This window comes from Enhydra lutris, unplaced genomic scaffold, assembly GCF_002288905.1.
Source record: "Enhydra lutris kenyoni isolate GAN:26980312 unplaced genomic scaffold, ASM228890v2 scaffoldscaffold21, whole genome shotgun sequence".
Taxonomy (NCBI): Eukaryota; Metazoa; Chordata; class Mammalia; order Carnivora; family Mustelidae; genus Enhydra; species Enhydra lutris.
In genome coordinates, this window is record NW_019154105.1 from 47,682,233 (window position 1) to 47,705,004 (window position 22,772).

At 36.3% G+C, this 22,772-nt stretch overlaps 1 protein-coding gene across 1 annotated transcript in view; it reads right to left on the bottom strand.

The window, feature by feature from the left end:
- The window catches only part of LOC111149068 (stromal interaction molecule 2), a 139,468-nt gene that overhangs the window by 72,665 nt on the left and 44,031 nt on the right, over positions 1–22,772 (bottom strand). The window contains exon 2 of the mRNA XM_022505974.1: positions 8,363–8,493. Coding sequence (XP_022361682.1) covers positions 8,363–8,493 — 131 coding nt within the window. The remainder of the gene's footprint in view (positions 1–8,362; positions 8,494–22,772) is intronic.

The window sequence follows — 22,772 nt, forward strand, 5'->3', positions numbered from 1 at the left end:
CGGAGGGGGGAGAGGCAAGACTCTCTGGATGGCAAGCAATGGTAGGGTAGGAAAAAGTCTTCTGAATTCTATGGTAGTTGCTCTGAGGGATAAGAAGACACATGAATAGAAATAGTCTAGGAGAGGGGTGCCTGGATGGCCTATTGGTTAGGCTGATCTCAGCTCAGGTCTTGATCTCAGGGTCGTGAGCTCAGGCCCCACGCTGGGCTCCACACTGAGCATGGAGTCAACTTAAAAAAAATTTAAAAATAAAAAATAAAAATAAATAGTCTGGGAGAATCCATTCTTAACAAATATCATAAATAGAAAGATAACAGCAACTGGTAAATTAACTGGAAAAGCAAGAGATAGAGAAGGAAGCCCAGTAAAGAGGTACTACAATTGTCATGACAAGAAATAAAAAGCCTGGGTACCCAACTAAAAATTGCTGAGGCAAGACAGCAAACTTAGAACTTAAGAAATATCCTAAGTACAACTATAAAATAATAAAGACACTTTCTTAAGACCTATCTCAATAATTTATACAATGGTTCTTGAACATTCTAGGTTACAGAACCATCTTACTTTAACAAAAGCAAAGAATCCTCTCCCCAGCAATATACAAGCACACCCTGCTTTCCAGTAACAATTAATATATTACTATAATAATTACTGTGTTACACATGTTTATGACTTCCAGTAGAACATATTAAGAAAATTTTAAGGTAGAACTTGGGAAAAGTGAAATCACAAAGTACAGGGCCAGGAAACCGTATCTTTTGCAAGACCATCATAGTTGCCAAATACAAGTACCGTGCCCGAGATTATAAAAACTGTTACAAAAGTATGTATTACAAAAACAACCATAAGATTTATTAAAGGATAACATGGGCATCAGAATTACCAAAGGACTTGTTAAAATACAGATTTCTGGGGCCCCCTCCCACATTTCTGATTCAGTGGGTCTGGGATGGGTCCTGAAATTTTGCATTTCCACACACTGCCGCTTTGTCCAAGGAACATACTTTGATTGGTTTTTAGAGCAACCTTCAGAAACTATGCCAACTCCTTTTCATCCACTTCTGTCCCTTAAGGGCCAAAGATTTGGGTGCACTGACCCACTCTGTCTTCAGGATTTATTGCCTTTCCTTCTTCATTCTAAGCTTTATGCAAAGAGGGTCTCAACCTTTTTTCTACCTTGCTTCCAAACACATAGAGAGCCTCCATATTATTTTGAATTGCCAAAACTGCAATTGAAAAAAATGTTAAAAGAGAAGAGGTAAGTGAAACAGCAAAACAAAATTTGATGCTTAAAAGATTTTGGTGCATTGCAGAATATCAAAAAACTGTACACATATTCTAAGAGATGACTTCTTCGCAGATAACAGAAGACTATTTCTTCCATAGACTCCTATTTATAGGTGTTCATAATCACTACTTCTCTTCTAGATCTCTACGTATCAACAGATACACTCCAAATAAAAATTAAAATTCGTAGCTACAATGGTTATAGTGACAAATTTATAGAAGTATTTTTGAAACAAAGGAAATAAAATGTAGATTTTAACCATGTCTTCCCTTATCAAAATGATATCTAAAATGCTCTGCCTTAATCATCTCCTGCCTTTTTTTCTTTATTAGCATAAATGTGTAAATTTTGCTTCATTCTTACAGTACCATTTCTTCCAGGTATCAGAGGCAGCAGAACTAATTTCAATCTTGAAAAGCAGAGTGGTCACCATAAGTATATCAGGAATTGATGTGCTATATAGTTAAGAGACCCATATACAGCAAACAGTGAAAATTGAAGAAGAATAAATATTAACATTAGCAGTGTCTCTAGAACTTGCCTTTTTTTTTTTATATTTTATTTATTTGACAGAGACAGAGAACACAAACGGGGGAACAGCAGGCTCCCCACTGAGTAGAGAGCCCAATGTGGGGCTTGATCTTAGGACCCTGGAACCATGGCCTGAGCCAAAGGTAGATGTCTAACTGAATGAGCCACCCAGCTGCCTCTGGAACTTGCATTTTAAAAAAATTCTGTTACCTGTTCTTATAAAACTGGAATGAAGTCTATGTGACTTATAAAAGATCTTGCTTTATAATTCATTAGCGTAGTCATCTCCAATTTCAGTTGCCCAGACCCCACAGAGATATACAATCTAATCCACTCATGAGGGAGAAAATACGAGAACTTCTATTATATTTAATTTTATCTCAGTTTTCATTTATATTTGTGAATATTTTTTAAAAAGCATAATATAATAGTATGTATGTATCAAATATGTCTAATATTGTGTGTATATAGATACAGGTATATCTACTATATCTGTACACCACGTACACATAGCTATTTATTTGTAAATTATATTAGGAAGGGCATAACGATGGAGATTGATGATAAACATTAACATGAGAAAGCAACACACGCTGGAAATCAAGAACACAGATTCAGGGCGCCTGAGTGGCTCAGTTGGTTAAGCAACTGCCTTTGCCTCAGGTCATGATCCTGAAGTCCCTGGATAGAGTCCCACATCAGGCTCCCTGCTCAGCGGAAGTCTGCTTCTCCTGCTGACCTCTCTACTCTCATGCTCTCTCTCTCTCAAATAAATAAATAAAATCTTTAAAAAAAAAAAGAACATGTATTCAGTCTGGACTCAAACTCCACCCATACCACTCACAAGCTGGTGGCAATGTGCAGACTGTTTCACTTCCCTAAGCCTATTTCCCCATCTGCAAATAAGATGGAGAGTATACTGGTAGCTCATAGGGCTTCTATGAGGAGTCCATACCACAGTCCACGTAAAGTGCTTATAGAGTGAAACAAATGGTAAACACTCAATATTTTCTCTTACTTTAGCATATAAATCCATAAACGTAAGTTCGATAATTCCTATAGTAACAAAATTAAAAGATCATTTCCCTATTTTTCCCAATTTTGGCCATTTAACCCTTTTTTCTTTTTTTTTTTTTAACTGTATACCCAGTAACAGTCTCTGCTACTCTATTTATGTGCTTATTGCTACTATTTTCCAGAAAGATTTAAAGCCTGTTTTTATGATAACACATTCACTGAACTATGAAACTATAAAAATTCCAATATGCAGGGAAATGCCTCAATAATTATAACTTAACAGACGGCAAGGACTCTTTAGCACCTAATCTCTCCTCACCTTACCTTTGCTCTGTTTGTCCTTTCAGTTGAATGCCAAGTGATCCTTTGGTCAAATAAGTTGTACTGGTCCATTTATGCATATAATTACACATAATTACTAACAGCAAAATAGTACTTAATAGATAATTTTAATCGGGTGTATCAATGCTTTAAAATTCTAGACATATTCTATTACTAAGATCAACATGAAAAGTCTTATTGTGGGTCCCCTCCAACACAAAGCCTTCTGAAGGAAGTTGTAGAACTTTATCGTTTTTATATTTTATAATTCCATGGCTTGAGAATTTCCCATCAAACATCTGTAGTTGAGTAGAGTATAGAAACAAACTGTGCTAATCAGTCTCTAAAATGGCTCCCAATGACCCCAACATTCTCACACCCATACCTTGTCAAACGGCCTTCCCATGAGTATCAGCTGGACCTAGTGACTCCCTTCTAACAAACAAAATTTGGCAAGAGTAAAGGGATTCCAATTCCAAGATTAGCTTGCAAAAAGACTTTAACTCCCAGGTTGCTGACCTTCTCTTGCTCTCTGAGCTCCCTCCCACACTCTCTAAGGGAAGCTCACTGCCATGTTATGAGCTGCCCTATGGAGAGAGCCATGTGGCAGTTAACTGTTATCCCCAACCAACAACCAGTGAAGACCTGTGAAGACCAACAACCATGAAGCCACACGATTAGGCCCTGAAGTGGATCCACCATGTATCAGGCCTTGAGAGGACCACAATACCAGCTGACATTTTATAGCAGCTTATTGAAAGACCCACAATCAGAACACCCAGCTAAGCTACACCTAGATTTCAGACCCAAACAAACTGTGAGATGATGAACATACACTGTTGTAAGCTGCCAAATTTGGGAGCCGGGGAGGGGTAATTTGTTACACAGCAAAAAACAGGTTTACATAAGTTAAAATTTTAACTTAAAATTTTCAGTAAAAATACACATGCATTTATTCCTTTGGAAACAGTACTCCATGTAATTCAAAACTCACTGATCCTATTTTAAAATGTATTTCTAGTAGGTTTTCTTAACCCTACTTTTGCATACTTTCATAGTGACTCTCCTTGTTTCAGACACTCATACATCTGTGCTATTAACTAAGTTTTCTAAGAAGTATACAGATAAAAGATGACAGAGGTGCTATTCAGGTAGATTAGCTAAATCTAAGAAAAACTAAAATATCAGATACAACCAGTTTTTTGTTTTTTTTTACATAAATTGGTTTAAAGTTAATTATAAATATCAAAAACTGATAACATAAACTCTAAAATTATTTATTCCAAATGATATCAGTAAAAGGTAAGCATGGATATATAAGGAAGAAAAATTAGGGAAAAAAGGATTTTTCAATTTTTTCTTTTTAAAAAAGAGGAAAAGTAAAAACAAAGTTCATGCACACTAGAAACTATACTAAAGTTTTCAGTCCACAAAGCAGGCAATAACAATGTCAATTGTCATGGCCTCCTACGCTGGGTTCAAATCAACAAAATCATTCATTTCTCTTATTTAAAAAAAAGTATTTCTTAATCAAGTACCTACATTTTCCAAAATATCTTCAATATTGTCAGAATAGACAAACTTGACTGTAATCAAAACCTCAATCTAAACAGGTCACATATTGAGCAAACACTGACATCTAATCTCTTTGATTTTGGGTCAGAAGACAATGACCTGGAAAGCAAAAGCTTTATATACCGTTCCTAATCTAAAACACTCTTGTCCTCTATTTTCAATTTGAGAACAGCTCTGAAAAACTGCCAGATACTTATTCTCTTACTTGTCCCAGTATTCCATAGGGTACACCCTTTAAATGTTACTTCCCAGTGAGGCCTGCCGAAAGCACCCTATTTAAAATTACAGCTACCCACCATCTACCTGCTCTCATTCCCCTTTTTCCTGCTTATTTTGTTTTTTGTTTAGTCTACCTTTTTACAAGCATCCAACAAAATGTCCACTTTAGGGTTTGAAGATTAATGTGAGATTCTGTTCTGTCCCGGATATATTCCAAGATCTGAGTATCTGGTGTAAACAGAACTTCAAATATTAGCTCAATATTAAATGCATGAATAAATTAAAAGAGTAAATGCTTTCTCATATGAGCAAAAACAAAAAACAAAAGCAGAAGCACTAAAGAGAAAAAAATTAAGTTTTTAAGTAGCATTTCAAATGCTAAAATACTTTTCTAAATTTTAAAAAAGTTAACATTTTAAACCAAAATCACAAGAAATTAAGTACTTTAATTTTTTTGACTAAGGTTTCTTATTAAACTCATGAAGTTTCCTAATGATGACTGCTAGAAACCCAGAATGATATTACATTCACTTCTTTAAAAAAGAAACACTTAACCAAGAAATATAAATCAAGATGTAGTTATGCAGCTCAGAAGGCACCAAAATAGTCCAAGAACCACAGAATTAACAACTCTTTCCTTAAAGCCTACAACACACCACAGTCTCTAGATCAGTGCTTCCAATACAAATTAATTTGATCTATATATGTGATGTTAAGTTTTCTAGAAGTCACAATAAAAAGTAAAAAGAAACACATGGGATTAGTTTCATATCGTATTTTATGTAATCTGGTATGCCCATAATACTTCCAACAGGTAATGAATATTTTAAAGTTTAAGTATTTTACATTATTTTTCTCATATTCAAAAGTTGAAGTGCATTTTACACTTATAACACATCTCAATTTTAAATGTCCAATAGCCAAACATAGCTTAGTAGCTACCATACTGGATTTCTAGATTCTGTAAGGTACTAATAAAATATAGAGGCATACCTTATTTGCTTCTGAATATTAATATTAGAAGAAATACCAAGAATAACATCTCCTGTTTTTAAATATTAAAGCTCACCAATCATACTCACAGAGTTCTAAGTTTTTTTAAAATAAGCTTTACATTTTAACATAAAGTTTTTACTTCTAATCACTATTATAAAATATTTGGAATTTCGCTGAAATTTAAAAGACTCAAGATGAATTCCATGTAAGTATAAATTATACAGCCATGCCTGCTTACTTTGTTTGGCACAGTGATAAATGGTAACACTTCACACATCTGAGCATTTAATATCTGATGATGAGGTTAAAAAGATTAAAATAACTTGTAATTCGAGGAACTATTATGCAATCAGATACATTTAAATAGGCTGTCAAATACCTGCATAAGCTTACTTAATCCTTCCCTGTCTATATATTACATGCAAGTTTAACAGATCTTTCCTTGGAGGGTACTTTTAATGATTGAAAAAATGTGAATTTTTGCTATTCTTTTCAGATTTAAATATTTCTGTAATTGTGGTATAAGAAATACATTTGGTCTTTGTCCTTGGTTCCTGGCAGAGAGCTCTTAAAACCCTTGGAATTTCCTGAGTAAGAAGTGTGTATTTTGCCCCTTTTGATCACACTGAGTTCATGCTAAGACAGTACTTATTAGAATGGTGCCTCTAGATCAGCCTGGGATGGGGCTGGTCAGCAGAAAGACCGGGCGATTAGAGCAATGGGACTTTCACTTCTGACCAATGAGGAAACTGAGGTCTATAAAAACAGAGAAATTTGTTCCATGCCTTTCTCTTAGCTTCTAGAGTCACCAGCAATCCCTGTCATTCCTTGACTTATGGCTCCATAACTTCAATCTCTGCTTCCATTGTCAGGGTCAGCTTTTCTCCTGTGTCTGTGTCACCATGTGGTGTTCTCCTCTCTTATACAGATACCAGTCATACTGAACTAAGGGCCCACACTACTCCAGTATACCCTTACCTTAACTAATTACATCTGAAATTACCCTACTTCCAAATAAGGTCACATCCTGAGGTACTGGAATTTAAGACTTCAAAATATGTATTTTTGTGGGGACACATTTCAACCCATAACTTGGGCCTTTACAAAAAAAAAGTCCGCCAACACCTGATTTGGAAAATTTTAAACTAAGGAGAAGTAGGTCCAGAAGGGCCACTGAATAGTCACAGATTTCAAAGAGGAGAGCTGAGATATTGCTTTAGACAAACTAACTTGAAAGAAAAAGTAAGAGCCCTCAAAAGATGTCAGGCAGAAAGCAACATACGTAGGTCAGGAATCTACACTGGCTTAGAGATGGAGGAACCAAGTGTAGCCTACAAAAGGATGAGCATTCGCAAGGTTAAAGTGTTGCAGAGCAAGTCAAGAATTAATCTTTAGAGACTGCAACTATTGGGTAACAATGTGATTAGAGAATATGACTGTTATATAACATTAGATTATAATGTAGAAAAAACATAATTTAGTATCATAGAAACTAAAAGAGAAGCATCTCAACTATGACAAATATAAGAGATTGAAGAGACCTGAAAAACAACCAGGGGACTTGGCTAGAATAAGATTCCAACCAAAGAAAACAACTTCTATGGAGAAACTAAAAGGGACGCCAGAGAGATGTCAGGGGGAAGATGATAATGCTCAAGAAATAAAACATGATTTATTTGTACAGTGGGTGCAGTAGATCATTACATCAATGACCCCCCAATAAACCACATCTCCTGGTATTCATGCCCTTATATAATCCTCTCCCACACAGACTGTGAGCTTAACCAGATCACTTGCTTTAAGCCAATTTGATATTAACAGGCACTGGCAAGGCAAGCAAGGGATGATAAGTACTTTCATGCGGAAACTTGTTTTCTTGGAACACTGCTCCCTGGAAGCCAGCTGCCATGCTGTAAGGAAGCCTGAGCTAGATTACGAATGACGGGAGACCATGTGAAGAAAGACTGTGAAGACTAAGAAGTCATCATTTCAGCCCCAGCAGAGCTTCCAGCGGAATGCAACCACACAGCATCACAGTGACCTCAGACGATACCAAAGGGAACAGAAAACATACCCAGCTGAGCCCGGTCAACCCACAGGATCAGGAGAAATGATAAACTGCTGTCCTAAGCCACTAAGCTTTGTGGTGATTTATAAAGCAGCAATAGATACTAACTGATATAGTCAGAAGAGGACATATGTTTGAGAAATGCAAGAACATGAGACTGAGGATTCCTATAAAACTAGGAAGACTTGTATATGCATGAGGAAAAAAGAAAAAAGGAAAAGTGTGCAAATACAAAGGGTAAATTAGAATGCAAAGAGAAAAACTAAAGATAATGAAGATGAACCTGAGTCATATATGATGAATAATGGGAAAATTTAAGAGAATAACAGGAAAAGCTTTCCACCTACTTCATCGCTTTCATCTACTTCGATTCCACCATCTTTGTCATCATCCATTTGTTTATGTATTGTTTGAAGAGCTTCCAAACTGTATCTGTCTTCTTCCGTGAAGCATGGTGGACTCAGTGATAGGCAGGGATCTGAAAGAGAATGAAGGGCAATCACTAACTTGCCACAGCAAAACATAGGCTATATAGTTAAGAGAATATAATGTAAAAGAAAAACAACACTAAATTTTAAAACATTTAACGTTTAATGTTTAAAAACATTAAATTTCAGACTATGTCAAACCAATGGGTTTTTTAAAGTCTAGCAGAGTCATCGAAAGTGTAATATATGGACACAACTCATTAAAAATAAATAACAATTTAATGGATCTTAGGCAACTACCACCAGAAGTAACTCTAGTACTGACTTCAGGTTGTCTATATTCTTCCACATCTTGAACTATTTTTAACTTATTCAACATCATATTTACTAATCATTCCCCCCCAAAAAATAGAACACCTTCCTTTAAAAAAGAAAAAATAACCTAAAAATCACAGAATACAAGGTGATATTTTTGAAGAATCCAGTTTAATTAAAATGTGAATCCAAGTAAATACAGCAGAGAATACAAGAAAAGGATATATAGAAGAGTTACATGATACTTAGAAAGGTTTTTTTTCACTTTTCTATTTAACAATCAGGGCCCACCCATATTAATACCTTTTAAAATACATCACTTCTTAAATTTAACAAGGAAACACTGGGGGAAAAAAGACAACTTTTAAAAATCTTATTCCTCATGTTTTCTTTAATATACATTTATTGGTTAAACCTCTTCCTATGGAAAATGTGTAAATTTAATCTAACAATTTAGAGACAATTTAAGGTTTTTCAAAGCTTAAAATCAGATTAGTAAAAGTTACTTGTTGACTCAAACAGTAAACAGCCTATACACTAAAATGAAAATGTACTGCCAAAACTTCAATTACACCCAATCCAGCTGACTGGCAGATTGACAAACTCTAAGAACTTACTTCTACTTCTGCCAGGTCACTAAAATACCCTTTTAAAACACCATCAGTTCCACATGTACTTCTAGAATTAGAAATTAAAAGTTTAAAGTGGTTACTAGCATAATAGAAGGGTTAGCCACAGTTTGGTCTTCTCAACAACAGTTAAAAATCTAATTTATCATTCTGCCCCTGTTATAAACTAACTGTCTGATTCTGCACAAATCACTTGTCCTTGTGTCTTAGTTACCACACCTGTAAAATAGTCTAGATGTTTACTAAGATCTACTGTAGCCACAATGGGCTAAGAAATAATCTAATTCTGTGCTTAGGGAAAAAAATGTCAAGAAGCCACTTCTGGAAACCAATTAATAATTTTTTTTCTTTTGGTAACAGAACAATGCAAATCTGGATTACATGCATGTTCCAGTTGTAACTCGTTTGGAGGAGTTACACTTTTAATAGTTTGAAGTCAAAATCTAATTTTAATTTCTTTAGTCTTGGAAGAGAAGCAAACAGAAAAGTTTAAAACTATAACAACGGGCAACACAATCCTAAGTTATGTGACACGTGTGTATGTGTATTTAAAACTCTGATCAAGATTTGCTAAAATCAAAGAACCTGCAGGCATATAATGGTCAATTGACCATATAATGGTCAATTATGATTCTTACATCACAAAACAACCAGAACCCTGACATGCCTACAAGTTCAAACTCATTTTTACTTATTCTGAATGGAGGTGAAGTAAAAGATAAGCAAACAGGTATCCTAACATACGGAATAAAGAGGATCCAAATACAATGTGTTACTGCCTCCAGCAAACCTGTTTTTTTACGTATTTTATTTTGCTAATAAATATATGGAGTGAAAGTGTTACTGCAACGAGTACACAAGGGTTAGTTATCATCAGTCACTGAATAAACAGGCTTTGTTGTTAATCCAGTCAAACTCTAAAAGTAAAGTGAATGATAAGGGCTCTAAAGACCTCATAAAGCCTTAAAAGAAAATTAGGAGGAACATACGATCTGAAAAAAAATTCATGTAAAAACAAAATTGGTATTTTTTTTCAATTAAATTAACTAATTTAACAAAACACTACCTTTCAAGGTCTGTTTCAGGTGTAACATCTCCAGGAAGTGTTTCTGTATTGTATCTGTACTATCTTTCAGGGATCAGTTCCTTTCCTGAACACTATTCCATCCATTCAACAACTATCTATTGAGTATCTACCATGTGTCAGGCATGGAAATACCATAGTGAAAAAAGAAATAAAAATTCCTCATGAGTGCTGTGAAGTGTGTAAACCTGGTGATTCACAGACCTGTACCCCTGGGGCTAATAATACATCATATGTTAATAAAGAATAAAAAATTATAAAAAAAATTCCTCATGAAACTTGCAGCATCCTGGGGAAGGCAAGTGTAACATGATAAATAGTAAAAGGCAGAGCATGTTAGCAGTGGTAAGTATTAAGTAGAAAAACAAAGAACAGATATGAAATGCCAAAGAATTTGAAATCTGATTATATTTTATTCTCAAATCATTTAACCTAAGTCCTCATTTGATGTTGTACTTTATTTTTTTTTAATATTTTATTTATTTATTTGAGAGAGAGAGACAGTGAGAGAGAGCATGAGCGAGGAGAAGGTCAGAGGGAAAAGCAGACTCCCCGTGGAGCTGGGAGCCTGATGCGGGACTCGATCCCGGGACTCCAGGATCATGACCTGAGCTGAAGGCAGTCGCTTAACCAACTGAGCCACCCAGGCGCCCTGATGTTGTACTTTCTTAAACTCTGTTTCATGGGTCATTTTGCCCACACAAATAAGTTTATGTACAAGGCAAGAACCATGTTCTACTTCTCACAATCAAAATATCCAGGACTTAGCCAGGCAATTTTGTGTCTCTGATAAATTCTGTTACTTCATATACTAACTAAACCATAAACTTCTAGGCTTCTATACTGTGCAAACCAGTGACAGGGATGAGGAATTAAAGGGCTTATAAGAAGAGTATCTTGTACTTGAAAAAAGTTCACAGTCTAGTGAGAAGGGAAGCATGTGGACTACTACACTAGGTTAGGGACCACTGAAAACACTATTTGTAGGGTACGAGGAGAGCATGGAGGAAGGGAACCAATACAGACTGGGAAGGAAAGTCAAACGTTTTCTAGAGGTAACCTTGGGAAGTTTTAAATGACCTATAGTTGATGACTATAGGGAGGGAGAGAAACACATGCCTGGAAAAAGAAACATTATAATGGGATGCCTGGGTGGCTCAGTGGGTTAAAGCCTCTGCCTTCAGCTCAGGTCATGATCCCAGGGTCCTAGGACTAAGCCCCCGCATCGCATAGGGCTCTCTGCTCAGCAGGGGCCTGCTCCCCACCCCCTTTCTCTGCTCCCTCTCTGCCTACTTGTGATCTCTGTCAAATAAATAAATTAAATCTTAAAAAAAGAAAGAAAGAAAGAAAGAAAGAAAGAAAGAAAGAAAGAAAGAAAAGAAAGAAAGAAAAAAAGAAAGAAACGTCGTAAGTTCAGAGGCATGAAAAGAAAACGAACATTCAGAGAAATGCCACTAGTTAATATGTCTGGAATACAGAGGAAAAAATGGAGAAAAGAAGAGAGATCAGGTAAGAAACTGGAAAGAAGGGGCCAGATCTCTAAGAGTCGTTTTTCCAAACTAAGGAATTTGGATTTGTATCCTGAAAACAATAGGGGATTTTCAAGGAGAAGCCCAACACAATCAGATCCATTACAGAAAGATCACTCTGGTGACAGAGGAAAACAGAATGGAGGCAAGGCTGAGAGGCACAGCTGTCAGGAAGTGCTACTGTAATCCTAGAGGCTTGCAATACTCCATGCGTCCAAGGAATGGAGGAGGGAAATGATGAACATTGCTCTGGGATTTGGTGTTTTGCCAAGCTGGAGCAGCAGAAGAAAAGGAAAAACAGGAGTTGAGGATATGGCAAGAGTGATCCATTTCTCCACATAAAATTTTATCTCTTTTTGGTACAGTGACTTAAGGACTAGAAATCTCAGAATAACTGAGAATTCTGAACCCCATTACCTGTTCTGAAGTCTTTTTCATTTCTTTCTCAACTGTTTCCCTTCCAGGTTAATTCAGCTCAAATTATCATTTTAACTCACAATAGCTGACCTAAATTTCTTTTTAAATACACAAACTGTTACAAAAGATCTGTGCATATAATGAATCTGGTGTAAGGGTTTCAAAGACAACTGCTAAAATGACAAAATGGCTCTCCTTTGCCAACATCTCACTGACATCTACTTTAGCTATCCAAAATGCACCAGCACGTATCATGTATTCCATAGCCAGAAACATGTTTCTCAGATATCTAAACAGAATTCATTTGTTCCAGTAAATATGATATAGAGTGCCTGTAATGTGTCAGACCCTGTGCTTGGTGCTGGACATCCACATAACAATTAAGACAAATTTCCTCCGCTGGGTGCCCTCACTTTATATTAAATGCAATATGATGTGATAAATCTTTTTAGCATTATACATGAGCATTCCTTTCTTTTTCCTAAATCAAGAACAGAACTTTCTACTGAGAAGAAATCAGCTGAAACAGAATAAAACTTAACCAAAGCCAGCAACCAACACCACTGTTAAATTCCAACTTGTTTTCCTCTACTCAAACCAAAGATTAAGCCAGTTTCATTACTATATATTATTACCAAAATATATATATATATCCCTGCTATACAAATGATGCCTGAATTTTACATGCAAGCAATTACAGTTTGGGTGGCATCAGGAAAGAGAAATTGGATTTTAGTAAGTGGGGTTAGGAAAAAAAAAAAAAAAAGGCAAGAACTCAAACAGGAACTAACATGAGCTCTAGGACCGACAAAGTAGTTTGGCTAACTGACTGGTTCTCCATGAGAGTACCACTCAGTGTTCTGCCCGTCCCTGTCACACTCACCTCTCTCCACACTGCTGCTATGGGCATGCAGGGGAGGGGTGTGGAGCCCCAGAATCAAGCAACTAGAAAGCTCAGTCCAGTCCCACACAGCAGAGAACAGCCTTGTCCTCAGCTATGCCAACAGTCCCCCAAAGAAAGGAAGAGAACACTAGCAACTGCTGGAAGGAGGAGCAGCAGGACATGAAGGATATGAATCTGGAAAGAAAGCCTGGAGCTGTCAGCACCGAAGGACAATGAATCTCTGAAAGAGGCATCTAAAAGAAGCAACCGGTGATTTTTAAGTAGGACTGTGACATAATGACAAATGTAACAGAGAGAAATTACAACTTATATTTTGTGTAGTGCTTTCAAGTTCAAAATATGCTTTCCCATATAGTCGATTTTATTTTAATCCAGAGAAGAAACTGTAGCTATAGTTTACATGCTTATGCTTGTTCCCAATGAGTGTCTGTTCCAACAGTCCAGGCAGGAAGTAACAGAATATAAACCAGAATATAAGTCATGGCAGTGAAGATAGAAAGAAAAGGTCATACTGAAGTGACATCCGAGTGCAGTCAAAGGAGACATCTCATTCAATTGATACATGCAGGGAATACGGTTTGGAAACCTCAGAAAGCAAGAGCTTCAGAAATAACTGAAGCTGAAAAAGTAAATCCAGTCTTTAGAGCTAGCTTCCCTCCCATAATGCCCTTAAGGTCAGCAAATTTCATGCAGAAAAGAACTAAGAAGGGGAGCCAGCCGACTCTTAATCACAACCCGATGACTGTAGCCTGTTAACAATGTGCGATATCATATATCGCCAAGAACTTGGCTTACCACACAGGCAACTACTTATGCATCTCGTGGTTAGGATTTTTTTAATTACCACCACTGAGAGAAATTCTTTAAATAAATATTGTCTGTATTTAGTACTTCCATTAACAGTTCAAGCATTTATCAAATTAAATACTCCAATCTAAATATTTTGAGAATAAATGGTCTCTAAGATCTTCAGAGATAATTCCTTAGTATCATTTTTCGATAAACTAAAGACATGATTCAAACTCAAAATAGAAATAAATAATGTGTTCTCTCTTCTGATATCCTCTTTAAGGTGAGTCTCTCATGCCCCTTCTATTTCCAGTGTCTAACGTACCACCAACACCTAGCATATAGTAGGATTAATGGATGTTTCTCAAAAAATCTAATAAATAATAAAGGTTACTGAATACATTTTTAGAAAGAAGTTAGTTGGAACCCATCATCTATTATATTATTTCGTATATAGTAGATATTCAAAATATGCTAGATATTCAAAGTAGATATTCAAAATATGCTCTTTATTAAAAGTGTATTACATGCCAGAAAAACAAAAGAGAAAGAAAAAGTTGTAACTGGTTACACAATGCTATACCAGGACACTATAAAAATGCAGGTGGAAGACTCTAGAATCTCTGATATTTACTCCTACAATTAAAGTTCACCAGTTAAAGGAAACAAACCTTACCAATAGAGGGTTGAGAAACCACTGCAGATGTACCTAATTATGCCATAAGTGTTACATTGAACAGAAAATAAAGGGTCTTTACTTTAAACCCCTCCTGACTGATGACTGCCTCTTGGAGCTCTGAATCTCTTTAATCACTGACTTTGTATAAAAAGTATCTATTAATTAGTCTCTACTCTTATAAAAAGAAAGAAGTTTCCCCTGATTGTTAGCTAAAAATTTCCCTTAAAAAAGTGCCTTATTCAATTACACCCTCCAAATGTTTTAAATAGACCATCCCATACAAACTCACTCACTGAGGTCCCTTTGCACTTTCCAGGAACATTTTTCAATTTACCATCTTCTAACTACTTCCCTTCCATTTACTCCCCCACCCACAAAAAGCATCTTGTCCTTGCCTCCTCAGTCCCTGCTAATCTCAAAGAGCCTCTCTAAAAGTAGAAGACAAAAGAGAATGCCTCTGCCTTGAAACTATCTTAATACGAAATTCACTTACCAACACATCCCTCGTCCAAAAAAAAATCTATATTTATATTCATGGTTAAACAATATGTTCCTTCAGTGTAAGTAAGTAAGTAGTATTTATGCAGCTGTATATCTCTCTGCATTCATTGACAGCTGCCTATTTCCACTGTGCTCTATACTATAAGCTCCTAGAAAGCAGTAATGTATCTGTTTCTAACATTAGCTACATCTATCATATGTGGGAAAATAATGTTGACTAGGCACAAAAAGAAAAAAAAAAGTAAACAAGTGTCCTGATTTATTTCCAGGATACCACAAACGCTAACATCTGAATTAGCAGCATTATGTGAACAGAATAGTGCAATAACTTTGCTTACTGTTATTTATTTTGTGTTTTGGACGGAATGTGGTAATTCAAAGTGACAACCAGAACACTGTGAATGTACCTAATGACGCTGAATTGTGTACTTAAAATGGTTACACATTATGTCATATGTATATTTTACACAATAAAGAAAAAAAGGTACAGCCAAGCACAAGGTATAGAAAGCAAAGATCATTAATACTGTCTTACACTGTTTCACTTCTCTCACAGAGGAAGAACTTAAAAACAACCACAAAAAATAAAATTACTATCCCAATTTTACAGAAAGAAAGGTTGAGGAGTCTATAAAAGGAAAAGAACTTTCTTTTTTTAGAGATTTGTTTGAGAGAGATAGAAAAGAGAGTTGGTAAGGAACTCAAGCAGACTCGGCGCTGAGCACAGAACCCAACACAAGGCTTGAACCCAGGAAACTGAGATTCAACCTGAGAGGAAACCAAGAGTCAGAAGCTTTCAACAGGCTTCACCAACCAGGCCCTAGGAAATTCATTCGAATCCTGCCAATTACTGCACAACCTTAGCAAACACTTAACTTCTTTGCCTTAACTCCCTGATCTATAGAATGGGAATAACAGATAGCAACTTTTGCCAAGCTGACGTTAGAATTAAATGAGACATCTATAGATAAAACACCTAACACAGTGTGTGGCACACATATGGAACTCAGCAGACAACACTCAGTAGATACCTAGTACTATTATCCAGAAAGGTTAGGGCCTTTGCTAATCAACAGCACAACACCCAAGTCTCCTGCAATCTAAGTCTAGTCTTTTTATATTACTATTATCTTAACATATATCAAAAACATCATTTTTTCTAAATTAAACTTAACTCTAAATATCTTTTGGTTGATTCTAAAATCAAATAGGCCCTAAAAGACAAGGAGAAAAGATAAAGAGGGAATAGAGCATTTACTGGGTAACATATGCCAGGTGCTTTACTTGGTTATCTAATTCAACTTCTCTCAACAACCCTGCCATGTTGGGACCATGCTGCTTCTTTCCATGATGAACAAACCAAATTCTCATACGCAAAGCAATATGCCCAAAGTCAAAGAGCTGGGTTAACTGTTTTGTTGAAATTCAAAACAACTTTATTTCTCCCCATCTCCCATAATATGTCAAAAGAAAAAGACTCCCTATTTCTAAAAATACCCCAAAAGAATATTCTGAAAGTAAATTCCAAAACAAGAATTCTAAAAGCAGGTTCATTAAAAGCAGTACTTACTATAAGTATAAAATCTCCAAAGATTACTATATTGAAAAAGAAAAACACTCATTTAGGTATAAGTTTTACTCTGTACTTACAGAATTAGTTTGTTTGTTCAAACAATTATTTTAGAAAGTTCTTACTATTTCTAAGTGAAAACAAATTCACATTTCCAACTGGGAAGCAGAATTCATTGTCCCACCAATTTGGTCTCAGCAACAAAAATGGGTAATTCCCCTTCCATGTACCGTTCCATAATAATGGAAGAAAGACTTACAAAGCTATATTTCACTCAATGAAAGAGGTGAGCACCAGACATAAGTGCACTTGCGATGGCAGTCACAGGAGATAAATGAGGCTACAACCAGAGACTTGATAATAAGGATATTTGTAAATCAAATATTTCTAAGTTGGGAAATGCCTATACAACGTAGAAAGAAACCACCAACCAACCCCTTCAATCACCTCCAAAAACAGAGAGCCACTGGTTTTGTTTTGTTTTGGAAAGGGAAAGTCTCATAAAATCCTCTACACATTAAAGATTTACAAATTCAGCTTCCAACACACAGAGCTCCAAAGTAAAAACATATAGTTACACAGCTTATTGAAATCCTTATTGGTAATTAAAACATCAAAGCAGAAAGTATTATAAAGGTATTTCTGAATTTTGAAGAAAGTATCTTCTCAGAATTTTTTTAAAGCCTCTTTTTTTTCCCTGAGGTTTTGTGAATTATTATTTGCTAATAAATAATGACCACCTGGGGCTCCTGGGTGGCTCAGTGGGTTAAGCCTCTGCCTTCGGCTCAGGTCATGATCTCAGGGTTCTGGGATACAGCCCCGTACCAGGCTCTCTGCTCAGCAGGAAGCCTGCTTCCCCCTCTCTCTGCCTACTGTTCTGCCTACTTGTGATTTCTCCCTCTGTCAAATAAATAAATAAAATCTTTTAAAAATTTTTAAAAATTAAAAAATAATAATGACCACTTACATATACCAGATTCTATCATTTCTCTTAACATATTAATACCAATTTTTACATTAATAATGAAATATATTTATTACTATCTATATCTTTAATGTAAGCAAACTGAGACTGAGATAGTCACCAAAAGACAGTCTGCATTTTAAATTTATACTCATGTGGTCAGATCCACTAACTGTTTTCCTGCACTGCATATCTACTTAGAGTTATGGGTAATATTTGTGAGAACTGTTGGTTCTACATGGATGAACCATGGAGATCAAGCACATCAGTGAAAAGAAATTCTGCAATAATTGAGTACATAATAACATCTTAAGTATGAACTCAAAAAGAAAGTAACCTGGTATCAAAAAAGTTGTAAGACCAAAGGTAACAGCTCTCCTGGTTCAACACTGAGGCCCAGGAGAGAGAGAGATCTACATCTATACCATCTAATCTACGCGTATAGCTAACTTATGAATAATTCAATTAAAAAGGCCAACATTGGGGTTCCTGGGTGACTCAGTTGGTTAAGTGTCTGCCTTCAGCTCAGATTGTGAACCCCGGGTCCTGAGATGGAGCCCCACCTTGGGCTCCCTGCTTAGTGGAGAGCCTGCTTCTCCCTCTCCTTCTGGCCCTCCCCCATCCTCGCTCATGTCCCTTTCTCTCTCTCTCACGTGCTCTCACTCTACCCCAAATAAATAAAATCTTTTACAAGATAAAAGTAAATAAAAGGCCGACATCAAGGGATATCAATTTTATCAGAAATATTGTTCTTGTTTCTATCCACGTTTGTTTCTTTTGTTCCTCCTTCAGGTCAGATGCCCATACCCCATACCTTTCATTTCACTCACTGCTTTTGTATACCCTAAGAATTCCACTGATTATTTTCTAATGCTAAGATATTCACAGGCAAAAGAGCCTCTTTAAGACATTCAAAGCTTCCTCCCTCCCCCAAAGACATCCAAAAGCAGCAGAGAGAAACTGGAGATGTGAGCATTTGTTAAGGAGCTTGTAAAAGGCCTCATGCAAAAAGCAGAATCAGGAAAAGCATCTGTTTATTAGTTTATAAGCAAACCGGCAACTAATTCTAAAGATCATTAATTAATGTCAGGCTCCAATACAGTCTTTTCTATCTATCTTTACACATGCTTTTTCCTACCATATAATTCTAACACCTATTTCTGCTTTGACATACATAAGTAGGGGAGCCTGTGTGGCTCAGCTGGTTAAGCGACTGTCTTTGGCTCAGGGCATGATCCTGAAGACCCAGGATCGAGTCCCTTCTCCAGCTCAGGGAGTCTGCTTCTCCCTCTGGCCCTCCCCCCTTCTCATACTCTCTTTCTCACTCTCAAATAAATAAATAAAATCTTAAAAAAGAAAAGAGAATAAATATGTTAAGTAGAAAGTAGTGAGTTCAGAATTACAGAAGTTAGTGGAGATTCCTCACATGTACCCCAACACTGTTCCTAACCAGTATGGCAGACATAAATACCTCCCAGAGGAACCTCTGTTCTCTAAAAGTGTTTACTTCAGCTCTTTAGTAGTAATGATGTGTTGTCATCAACAAATCAACTTTCAGGGGTTCTCTCTAAACACCAGAGTTTATTGAAGATAACACTGAAAGTAATTAAATTATTTAATCAATATATCAATATATATGCACACAAATTAATACTGACCTTCCTATTCTGAGATTTCTCCCTTAGGGAAGTATATATACTTTTTCCAACAACACTGCCACTGTCCAAAATTCAAGGCACTCATGACTCAACTAAAAGAATTAGCCCCAAAGAATGGGCAGTGTTTTCTGCATATCCTTTAAAATGGCATACTTTCTTCCAGTTACTGTAGATTTAAACTTTGGAAACTGCTCAGTCAAATAGAAGAATGTCATTTCTGCTCCAAACAATGTATCAGGTGCCAGTAAAAAAAAAGATTTTTTCATATGGTCAAATTTCAATTCATTAACCCTCAAACTTACTTCTACTTTATATTTTTTGGAATACATCATTAATACCTTAAATTATTTTAAATAATTGTGACCTAAAAAGTAATTGCATGATAATTTAAGTTCCTGGAGGAAGAGTATTAAAAGATGAAAAAAACTAGCCTAAATATAGTCAACTGAGATATTTAGCAATTCAGTACGAAGATAATATAAATTTTCATTTTTAAGATATGGTAATTCCTTTTATTTCACAAAGTTTCCGAATTTTCATTTCTCAATTTTAATTAAAAACCAGTATAAGCAACTGATTTATTGTTCATATTCCCATCATCTAGAATACCACCTGGGAACAACAGCAAATACTCAAATATTTACTGAATGAGTGAATCAACACAGAAACTGAATGAGTGATTGTGGATTAAGTTTATTTATATTTATTATATTTAGCTTAATTACACTAAAAATTTTCCTTTTTATATAGAATAATCAAATCAACAAAAAATAATCAAACCACTGAATGTGACAAAGTACCAAGCACTTCAGCTGGCAATAACAGCATTCTTATAACCGCTCAAAACAAAAAGTCTAAGGTCGTTATTTTTTTTTTAAAGATTTATCTATTTATTTGAGAGAGAGTGTGTGCGTGTGCACTTGTGTGCCAGAGCGCACAAGTATGGGGAGGGCAGAGGGAAAGAATCTCAAGCAGACTCCCTGCTGAGTGCCCAGCCTGATGCAGTGCTCAATCTCACCACCAGGCGATCATGACTTGAGCCAAAATCAAGGGTCAACACTTAACCGAGTCACTGAGACATCCCTAAAGTCATTTTTGACTTACAACCTTCACACACATAATATCCAACCACAGAAAATCTGTTGGTTCTCCCTTGGAAACATCATCCGGACTCTGCCCCATTCAGAGACACCATCATCTCTTGTGGAGACTACTGTTTCTCATCCTTTAATGTCTTCTCTCCCCTCCTTTCACAGTGAAATCCACGGTCACTTATTATAATTACTGCCCTGCAAACACACACAAGTCCCTGGCCCATTTCTCCTATATTACACTTGGTTAGCAAAGCCATAACCATGGTGAAAATCTAGTTCTCCACATACTCTGTCCCTACACCCATGCCTCTAAACATGACTGAGCATGGTGCCTTAAATCCATAACCACAGGTCTCAACTGCACTGCTAACTTGACCAGACAATCACATTCTAACTTCCAGGTCAATTCATACTCCTGCTCTATTTCACACCTTCTTGATCCTCACCCTCAATGCATTCCCCTTACCCCCGTTCAGAGCAAAGACTCTGTAAAGGAAAAAGGGAAAAGAAAAGGAAAAAGAAAAATCATTCAGAAAAGAACTTCGTAAACTCACATCACACACTGAACAACCTCCCAATACCTATACCTCAGACTGGGTCTCTTGCCTCATGTTTTTCCCTCATATCCTGAGGTGGAAGGGAGCTGTTGCAGTGTTTCAGTCTATCATGTGGTAGGTGGAGTTTCCTTGGTTTATCTATAAGAACAGTCTTCCTGTTGTTAATGAGGCCAATAAATAAATAAACAAATAAACTAAAAGAGCTTATAATATGAGTTTAGTTTTCAGTATCTAATCATTTAGAAATGTATGCCACAGAGGAATTATCCAAGTTTCTACATAATGCCAATCCCTACATTTATGTACTAATCTCATCCCATTTGGCCCCTCAAGAGCACTACTCCAAAAATTCACACTTAGTATTTTGCTCTCAATGAATCACTACCATCAGAATATAAACAGTTTTTTTTTCATCCCCCATTCTTTAAAAAGAAGGTGGGGGGCAAAACATTCTCAACTCCACTGCATTACTACACCACTTCTTTGATCCCCTTTGCAGAAAAACTCCCTGAAAATATGGCTAACTTACCATCTCCAATCTCTCTTCTTCCTTTCTGTCTTAAAATACACTCCCATGGGCGCCTGGGTGGCTCAGTGGGTTAAGCCGCTGCCTTCGGCTCAGGTCATGATCTCAGGGTCCTGGGATCGAGTCCCGCATCGGGCTCTCTGCTTGGCAGGGAGCCTGCTTCCCTCCCTCTCTCTGCCTGCCTCTCTGTCTACTTGTGATCTCTCTCTGTCAAATAAATAAATAAAATCTTTAAAAAAATAAAAATAAAAATAAAAATAAAAAATAAAAAATACACTCCCATCAGGCATGAGCACTCACCACTCCACCACAACTCCCCTGGTCAAAATCACCAGTAATCTCTACCTTACTAAATCCAACGGTCAATTCACTGCTCCTGTTTCTTGGCCTACCAGTGATCATCTGCCACAGCTGATCATTCTCTTCTTTATTCAGTTTCCAGGACAACATAATATTCTTGTTTTCCTCCTTACTCACTGCTGCCTCTCAGTTTTCTCTTTCAAAGCATATGAGGAAACTGGGGGGGATTATGGTTATATGGTTACTTAGACTGTGGTGACAGTTGTGACAGCTCAGAAATCATGAAAATAAGATAATTAGTTGTTTTTAACCCTTAGAATGAAAATATCCTGACCACTGAGAACAATTAGTTCCTTTCTTATTCTCTGTTAATAACTTATATCTACCATTTTCAATCAATTATTTTCCTAACAAAAGAGAGAATCCAATAGTGGTGAAGAGTTAGACTTTCTATCGTTACCATTACAGGATCAGAAATAATCGCTGCCTTGTTTTTTCCTCTGAACATAACATTCCAAAATGCCTTTTATTATTTCTTAGCACTCTCTACAAGCCTCAGCGAAATCTGGCCCTCAAAATTATGAACACAGTTGACAGAGATCTGTACCACTCTCATTTACTATCTCTTATATGTCTTATGTCCTATCTTTTCATAATTTTATATCCCTGTCTCAATTAACATCTATCTGTATCAGGTATTTTAATAAATACTAATTAGAAGTAATTAAAGTAAAATGGTACTTGAAGCATATTAAGAAATAAACTCGAAATATTTTACAAAAATCAAACACCTATGTGTTGGGGTGAGGGGTG